We start from the raw sequence: 8,937 nt of genomic DNA, 5'->3' as shown, positions 1-8,937 counted from the left end.
ATCTAAGGTAATATGGATGTGTTTGGAGAAGCAAAAACTTGGGGTTCAGCATAAAACACAGTCTTAATAAACTCAAATAGTCAGAAATTAGTGTTTCTTATTTTGTTTTCCTTTATAAAGAAGTAACTGGATTAAGAAACAACAGTTCAGTTCATATATATATATATACACAAGCTCAGAGCACCTGCTCTCTCAAACCACATACATACACCATATGGACACAAGTATTGGGACACCTATTCATTCATATATATTTTTCCAAAGTATTAATAAAAAAAAGGTTGTTTTGGAGGAGCTGTGAGGAGTTGATTGCATGCACCAACAAGAGCATTAGTGAGGTCTGGATTTTGGATGATCACTGCCTCATCCCCAACTCCCAGCTCAATGCTGGGCAGGCTTTATGCTCCTGTTGTGCCAATAGGTTCATGTTTATTTATCTGCTCCAGAGAGTTATGCCTATTCTATTGGCAGTACTTCTCTACAGGGAGTATAGACAGGCTGTGTGCATTTGCAGATCTGTGTCAGAAATGGGTGCTCTTTAAAGTAGCTGAATGCTTTCATTAGAAGGGGTGTCCACAAACATTCGGACATATGGTGATGTGCATATCCCAAAGGAGTTGACGGAGAAAAAGCAGGTGCAGTTTAGTGACTTACATTTGAATCATGTTACACTATAAGGGAGGAGAATGCAGTGTTAGACGAGTCTCGCCCAAGAATCCATGACTAGTGACTTCTGGATTTAAGAACATAGAGGGGCTCCTGTGTGGCTCAGTGGCCCAGTGCGCTACCTCTATGCCCTGAGGGCCGCAAGTTCAAATCCTAAGCCATGCTGCTTTGCCATCAGGGCCCGGAGTCTGAGAGCGCACAACTGGACCCCAAGGGGGGTAGGTGGCACTCTTTCCTCTCATCACTCTGGGGAACAGAGCTGGGGTGCTGTCCCCTTCCCCCTCAAGTGTGTCTTTAATGTAATTAAGAAAATGATGTTGAATTAACTGCTTGGAATAAATGAGTTAATCATACACACTCTGCAAATTTAAATCCCCAGAATTGCAGCGGCAGCTTTGTTTATGGACATTCAGATTCAGTTTAAAAAGAAAACTCATACAGTTCCTTGGTGTTTGAAAATAATTTCCATAAATAAAATAAAATTAAATTAAAAAACACCAGGTTTCCTTAATTTTATTTACACAGATAAGCTATGTTAGTGTGAACCACCGTCGCCATCGCAAAACCTAGACCAGGACGAAATGCCAAAGAGAACGACTCGAAAATGAATACCGAACGAAGTAGACGATCAGTGAGTCAGTCAGTCTCGAGACTGAAAGGTGGTCATGTTACAGATCTGAAGAAGAGCGGACGTCCCTGAGCTCCCAGCAGATCTCCGAAGACCCCTCTCCCTCTCTCTCAGTCAGAGTGTTTTCTTTTCCAAAGTGCTTCTCGCAGACAGTCGCGTCTGTCTCTTTTAAGAAATCCCACCACCTGTAAATGCTGATTGGTCCCAAAAAAAAAAAAAAAAAAAAAAAAAGACAACAAAACCATCCCATGTTTAGCCAGTGCGGGTCCACATAGCGTGTTAAGAAGAGTAATAATGGTATACAGCTGCTGTCCAGGTTTAAAATGCTTCATTGTACCGCTGGTTTGGTGTTGGAGGAGATCAGCGCAGGTCTAGCATCGTCACGGTGCCTTCTGTGATCACGACGTGGCTTCCACCCTACGAAGAGACCGGAAAACAGAGCCCAGATTTTAGCAAATGCAGTGGGATACATGAGTAAATCTTCAGTGCTGGTTTTAATAAAAAAAACAAAAACACAGGATACGTTTTATAAAGGGGCAGATATTATGGTCTGTTTTCATGTTCCACACTGCTGACCATCAACTCCTTTATTTACCTCCCGAGAACTTCCGCACCGCTGCCGGCCGGGCTACAATGTCTGTTAACGGTGCCTTGAGGACACCAGATGGCGCTCTGAACAGCGTGAGGCTAAAACTAGGACTCGGAAATGGGTTATGATGACAATAACCAACACTTACCGTAAACAGGGGAGGCTCTTTGGAATGAGGGTGAAAGCCTTTCTGTGTGCAGGTGGAAATCTCCTCCATTCCATAATCAGTCAGTCTGAAGTAGCCGGTCCTGTGGAGCAGCAGCAACATCCACAGCACAAAAGATCAGATTTGAATGTAGAAAATTAGCCTGATGTAAGGTTCAATTCTAGCGTGCACTGTGTAAAGCAATGAGGCGTCCTCAGCTGTTTTAAAGGCAGTGAGGTTTTGTAGAGGAATAGCCAGTATATCATCGCTGTCATGAAAAAAAACCTAGAATCCCAAAAATAGCAATTTTACAGGAGAAGGATAAAACCTTCTAAACCTTCCATGGAAGTCAATGTCATTCATTAACTTTTGACGCAATGTTAAGAACAGCATTTTCCGATTCACATTACGGCAGCGACGATATGCAGGTACACCAACAGAGCAAAAACCTGCATGAGGAACAGGGTTTTTAAAAAATAGGAAGATCTATGTGCACTGACTCGTTGAATTTCGGCGAGCAGACGATGGCGATGGCTTCTGGTAGCATCAGCTGGTAGGAGCAGTGAGTGTGAAGATCAACACTGGAGAGGAAGGCTGTCTGAGTCGGGTGAGTCTAAAGAGGAAAGACGCACAGAAATAAAGATGCAAGAGTTAAGAGAAAGAAACTGAAAAACACTGAAGATTAATTAAACAAAAACATCCACACTGAAGAACACTGGAGTTCCACTGCTCCACAGCTCAATGCTGGGGGGGCTTATACCCCCACTCTAGCCCACGCCTGGCATTAGACAACATGGTGCCAATAGGCTCATGTTTATTTATTTATTCTATACATCTGGGTCAACAATAATCAGGTTATTTTCCCCCGGATCTGATCCAAAGCTCTCAATGCTGAGCATCAGCAGATACCATTCGGATCCGATCTGTGTGTGTGTATAAGTAATAATCCAGCCCTGCAGTTTAGATCAGACGAGCTGCGGATTAATCGGTTCAGTAAAATCTCTTAATTTTCAGTATCAGTTTCTATAATCAGACATTCTGGACTGAATGATTTAGTTTTATAATCCAGTCTGACTCTCCTCCCTGACCAATCAGCTCCCAGCTCCTTTACAACACTGCAGTCTAATCACTTCCTGTGTGTGAGTGTCTGATATCTGTGGTTGTTGGTCTACTGGTGTGTAATAACTGGTTTACAGTGGGTGAATGTGCTGTGTGTGACATTGGGGTTACTATAGAGTGTGTGCGTGTATTACAATTAGCGTTAGCCTCCTCTCGGTTCTGAACGGGTTCTTTAGTGCTGGTTTATAAACAGAGAAAGGCGAGCGGTTCCCCGGTTCTTCCGCCGGTAAACCAGGCAGTTTCACTGATGTTTTTTTTAGAAAAGACTGGGACGTCGCTGCTGATTTCTATGAGGAGTTAGAACTGCTACGGCCCCCAACTCACATGTATCCAGCCCAGTGTGATGAGGTTGTGCTGATCCTGCACCAGAAACAGCTCCTCCTCGTTCTCCGTGTCGCAGTAATCCGGGCCGCCACACTGCTTAGGCACTATCACATGGGTCACCGTGAACGCGTTCCTCGTCTGAAGCAGAAACAGAAACACCAACACCAATCGCCAACAGCTTCACTGACAAGACAAGACATACAACCATGTTCTCCATTTGTGCTGGACACAGGTGGATTTTCGAACCCATCCATGCAGTGAACACACACACAGTGACCGTGAGCACACGTGCAATGTGGCTCATACCAATTGACCACAGAGAATTCCACACGTCTCCACGGCTCGGATTGTGTTGTTGTTGGCCAGGCGCAGGAACTTGGTGCACAGCTCTGAGGGGACGGCTACCTGCCTCAAGCCGTCCACCAGCGTACCTGCATTAAAGAGAAAACACACACACACACACACACACACATTAGAGACAAAAGCTAAAACGGAAATACAACTACGTCAGCATGATAAGCATACTAAGCATCCTAACTAAAGTATATAGGGGGGAGGTGGACTACAGCTGCTCAGCACACAAGAGCCTCTGGTGGTGTGGCCCAGTAGTCCGTCTATGCTGCAGTAGTCCGTCTATGCTTCCCTTCTATGCTGTAGTGAAGAAGACCCGTCTTACTGTTGGCCGTCCTGCCGCCTGTGCCCGGTTTGAGTGCGCGGTCGAAGGTGGGGGGAGGAGCCGGGTTGGTCGTGGCCGGCGCTGATGGTGTGCTTTGATTGGTGGAGGGGTACTGTGGGCTCTGAGGTGGTGTGGGGGACGCTGGGTAAGGCATGGGTGGGCCCTGGACGCCAGGGATAAGCGGGGTGTCGTCGGGAGGAGAGACGGGAGTGTTGAACTCGCGGACAACACGCTGACGCTCGCGCTCGTGCTCCTGCCGCCGGATCATCTCCTCAAACACACTGAACTGCTCCTGCTCCAGCTGCCTCCTTTGCAGCTCCGCCACACGTCTCCGCTCAGTTTCCAGCTCCCTCTGCCGAGACAGCTCGCGCTGCAGAACGGCCTCCTCCTCTCGCTAGAACACACACACATACATATACATACGTTATTCACACTTCATAAACTTCATCAGAAAATCTCAGTCTTACATGGATAGATTTGGAAAGAATGTTTTTTAGAAATGGACAGAAGTATTGGGACACCTATATATTACACCTATGGGAGCTTTTATGACAGCTCATTCTAAACCCATAGGCTTTAATATGGAGCTGGTCCCTCTTTGCAGCTCTAACAGCAGCAGGTCAGCGCTGGGCCCTGACCCCGCTCTGTAACTTTATTTGGTCTGACACTTCTGTGGTTCCTAAATGCTTCCACTGTTCAATAACACCACTGATGGCGCTGATGGTGGATTTAGGAGGGAGGAAATTTCACCAGCTGACTTGTTGTTGTTGTTGCAGTGGTGTCTCCTATTACATACAGAACCACGCTGGAGTTCAGTGAGCTCTTCAGAACCTCCCATTCTTTCACTAATGTGTGGAAAGGCACACTGCATAGCTAGAGGCTTGCTTTTATACACCTGTGGCAATGGTAAACTTTGAGGCGTGTCCCAAAACTTTTGTCCATATAGTGCATCTCTTCAGTAGACAGCTTCTCAAATGTAACTAAATTTCTCTCACTTGAAATCTGATTCACACACACAATCCAGACTCACCTTTTTGGCCAGATGCTCAGCATACTCTTTCTCATATCTCCTGAGCAGGCATTTCTTCAGCTCCTCTGCCTGTGGGAAGGCTATCTCTTTCAGCTTCTGCACAGGGGGTGGGCAGACAAACACAGCACAAAGCTGACGGAGGTGTCGGACATTAACGGGTCAGAGTGTTATTGATCAGTAAGAGGAAACTGCACGCAGGCCAAAGCTGCAGAACATCATCGAACTCAGGTACCTTAAGAGTGTCCTTCTTCTCAGGAATGTTGGATAACTTGTACTCCGGGTGTTTGGGAAGTTTCTCGATGAAAAGCCTGAAAGGGAACCCGAAGTAGATTGATAAGATGATTCTGTTTAGATTCATAATCATAAGATGATAAACACAGCTTTAAACAATTCAACTCACAGGCAACAACCTCACTGAGACACACAATTTATTTTACACTAGATTTGATCTGTGCATTTTCATTTTATATTAATTTATTAGAAATGTATCTATATGTATTATTAAGCTGTATTATTTCAAAGATTTTTATATATATTATTGTTTTTAAATTATTTTACTATATATATATATATATATTATTTTAAATAACTTTATATATTACTTTTTTACATTATTTATTACATATCTATATTAAAATACACCTTTATATATTACATTATTTGTATTTATTGTACTACTATATGTAATTTTTATGTTTTTATATATGTTTTTATATATTTGTTTTGCCTAATGATATGGTTTATATGTTTATATACTTTCTGTGCTACACTGTAACCCCTAAACTGTAAGGCCCAGTTTCCCAGACCCAGATTAAGCCTAGTCTTGGACTAAATTGCAACCCTAATGGGTTTTTTTTTCTGGGAAACTGGCCTTAAGGGTTTGCAAGTGGGTCCACACATGCTATAGTAAGGCCACAATTCACTCATAATTACATAACTTATATGTGTGTGTGTATATAAATATGTATGTATATATATATATATATATAGTATAAATATATACTTCATAGTAGTATCTGAAAAATGGATAGTAGTTACTAATAACTCTTAAGATTAATAACGGAATAATAAATATAGGGTTAAAAGAAACGAGCAGTGGTGCATGAACTTCACAGCAGACAGGCTGCGTGCTTTTGTGGGCAGACCTCCCACCTCAAACTACATCATCTGCCCCTACCTCAACCTTTAACAGCTAGATCCTCCGACTCCTACAAAACGTTTCTAAATGACCAGTTGACTAGTAATTATTAATAGTGCAAACCCCAGTATAAGCACTGCTGTTGCTAGTATTAATAGAAATATGAGTTCTATAGTATATTTACATAATATTAATTACAAAAAAATATTATTAAGCACTTCAGACGGGTCCTTTGCTGACACTGTTAGAAGCACGTGGATGCGTTCATACGTGATGTATTTGTTGTAGAGGACGAAGGCGTGCTCCAGGTTGCCCTCCTCGGCGTAGATGTGCGCCATGCGGATCATCTCCATGCCCGAGCGGAAGTAGCGGCGGGCAGGAACTGCCTCATTGACGTCCACCGCGCTGCCCTTCTTGGTCAGGGCACGGACTCGCTCCTCCGGGGTTAAACTCACATCAGCGTGGTCCAACATGGCGAACAGCAGCAGGCACACTCAGCAACTTGACAGCAGCTGGAGGAAAACACACACACACACACACACACACACACACACACACTCCGCTGTAAAAGACATCACTCCAGCCTGACAGCAGAAACAAAGCTAAAATGTCTAACAGTGTATATAAACCCGTGTCCAAAAGTTTATGGACACCTGCACCTCCAGGGCTGCTTAGGAAATCAAGCGCAACACCAGGCAGTTCATCCTCCCTATGCCGCAGTAACAGCCTCTACCCTTCCGCAAAGGCCTTACACTACATTCTGAAACATTGCTGTGAGGATCTGATGGCATTCAGCCGTGACAGAAGGTACTAATAACGGAAGATTATTATAGTTATAAGGATCAAAAACGACACTCAAACCCATCAAGCCAGAGGTGCTTGTTTGTTGAATAAAGTCGGTTCCACAGTGCTCCCAGATTTAACTCATTTACAGGAACATCTCAATATTTCCACCTAACTTTTGAACACTGCTGTGAGGATCTGATTGCATCCAGCCACACCAGAGCATCTCACTGAGGTGAGGTACAGATGTTGGATGATCAGCTGTGGATCAAAGGTGCTGGGACAGATGCTGGGGTGCGTTACACCCCTTCTAGCCAACGCTTGCTTTTGGGCACTGTGGTCAGTGCTCGTATATGGAGATGCAGCTGTGTGTCAGCCATGGGTGAACCTCGAGGAGGCGAAGCGAAGGAGGAGGCTCTTTAGAAGGTAGCCAAGGTAGCCAAGAAGTTAGCATAGCTAGTTAGCCAGCCAGCCAGCCAGCTAATAGCTAGCGTAGCTATCTCAGTCCCTAGCTTACAACGAATAAGCATGAAGCTAGATATCGTAGCTAATTGTTTGTAAACATCTTAAAAACCTTCCCAACTTACACTTAAACGACCAGGTAGCCTGCTAAGCTCGCTAGCTAAGCGTGGAGGCAGAGGCAAAGTACAGGGAAGGTGTGTCTGTATGGAGCTAGCTAGCTATAGCTAGCAAAACAAGCTAGCTAGCAGCCAGCTACACGAAATGACACCATGAGACCAGACCTCTCACTACGTAGACATAACCGTCTATAATATTTAGCTAGCTATATAAATATTACACTAGCTAATAGGAGGTTACAGAGGCTAGGCTAGAACCTGGCCTGTAGAGTCTCGTTAGCCGCTAGCTACAGCCGTTTCCATGCGATTCCTATGGGCGCTAGCGCTAGCCGGCTAGCCAGCTAGCCAGCCAGCCAGCCACCTCCTAAGAGCTCCGGTATTTACCCCGCTCCGGTTCTTTATCCTGCTCGGTTCTGGTGGTCGCTGGGTGGGGGTGGGTTTATCAGCACAGATCGATAAACCATCCCATTGCGGTGCGGCTCAGTTCAGCGATATCTGCTCCTGACAGCTCGCTGACACTCATCTCCTCCAGCCGGGCTCCTCACTTCCCTTTCCTGCTGTGGCTGAAAGTGAGGCAGGGCGCAGGGACGGGAGCCCAGAGCTGCTCCTGAAGACTCACTGAGCCTTTGATCAACACTTACACACATATTAATTCTCATTTATTAAAATAGAGTCATTTTCTTTGATCTTTTGCTGTATTTAATGCGGAGTGTGGCTAATATTCCAGGTGTTGTATGTGTGCCCGGTATTGAGCAGCTGGTCAGAGGCAGCTGCAGAAGGCAGGGGGCTCTCATTGTCAGTCCCACCTAAAAACATCAAATATCAATATTTTTATCATCATTATAAGAACTACGTCAAACATCTCAAAATGATGAGATTTCTAAATAACAGTATATATCCCCAAATAGTGAGATAACATCTTTAACATCTTTAAATAATGATTTAGTATATTATAATGATGACATAATTATGAATAATAATATTTACATAAAAACGTCAAATGTGAGAGAAACATCAAAATAATATATATATTATTTATAAATGTCATTATTTGTATGTCCCATCATGATGAGATCACTCCTAAAATAATGACTCAGCACTTGTGAGTGACTTCCCCAGTATCTCACAGTAATACCACAACATAAATAATCTCTTAGTATCTGAAAATAATGACATGTTTCTAAATAATAATATACATCCCAAAATAATCATCAATAACATCTTAATAATAATAACTTAGTATCTGAAAATAATGACATAA

The 8,937-nt window shown here is 43.8% G+C and overlaps 1 protein-coding gene across 2 annotated transcripts; it reads right to left on the bottom strand.

Annotated features, from left to right (window-relative positions):
• Positions 1–87: 87 nt before the first annotated feature.
• On the bottom strand, positions 88–8,303 carry stambpb (STAM binding protein b). 2 transcript variants are annotated; one of them, XM_072682469.1, is made up of 11 exons: positions 8,061–8,303; positions 6,586–6,827; positions 5,410–5,485; positions 5,178–5,273; positions 4,148–4,541; positions 3,778–3,902; positions 3,472–3,609; positions 2,529–2,641; positions 2,032–2,131; positions 1,632–1,711; positions 88–1,488 (listed from the first exon to the last, which is right to left on the bottom strand). In XM_072682469.1, exons 2-10 carry the CDS (start codon positions 6,786–6,788, stop codon positions 1,655–1,657), a joined length of 1,302 nt encoding a protein of 433 aa, XP_072538570.1. In that variant the 5' UTR covers positions 6,789–6,827; positions 8,061–8,303; the 3' UTR covers positions 88–1,488; positions 1,632–1,654. The 2 variants fall into 2 exon arrangements, with proteins under 2 accessions (XP_072538570.1, XP_072538569.1); XM_072682468.1 differs by having other exon boundaries at positions 88–1,711; positions 8,061–8,300.
• Between the last annotated feature and the right edge of the window lie 634 nt (positions 8,304–8,937).

Source organism: Salminus brasiliensis, chromosome 6 (genome assembly GCF_030463535.1).
Source record: "Salminus brasiliensis chromosome 6, fSalBra1.hap2, whole genome shotgun sequence".
Lineage (NCBI taxonomy): Eukaryota > Metazoa > Chordata > Actinopteri > Characiformes > Bryconidae > Salminus > Salminus brasiliensis.
Note: the sequence above shows the minus strand (reverse complement) of the source record. Positions and strands in the feature narration are given on the sequence as shown.

Bases quoted from the DNA above. Each gene is read 5' to 3' on its own strand.
- stambpb (XM_072682469.1), bottom strand. From the start codon at position 6,788: ATGTTGGACCACGCTGATGTGAGTTTAACCCCGGAGGAGCGAGTCCGT. The intron at 5,274-5,409 runs GTACCTGAGTTC...CCCCCTGTGCAG, and splicing joins AGAAGAAGGACACTCTTAAG to AAGCTGAAAGAGATAGCCTT. The intron at 2,642-3,471 runs GTGAGTTGGGGG...TTTCCTCTTTAG, and splicing joins TCACACTGGGCTGGATACAT to ACTCACCCGACTCAGACAGC.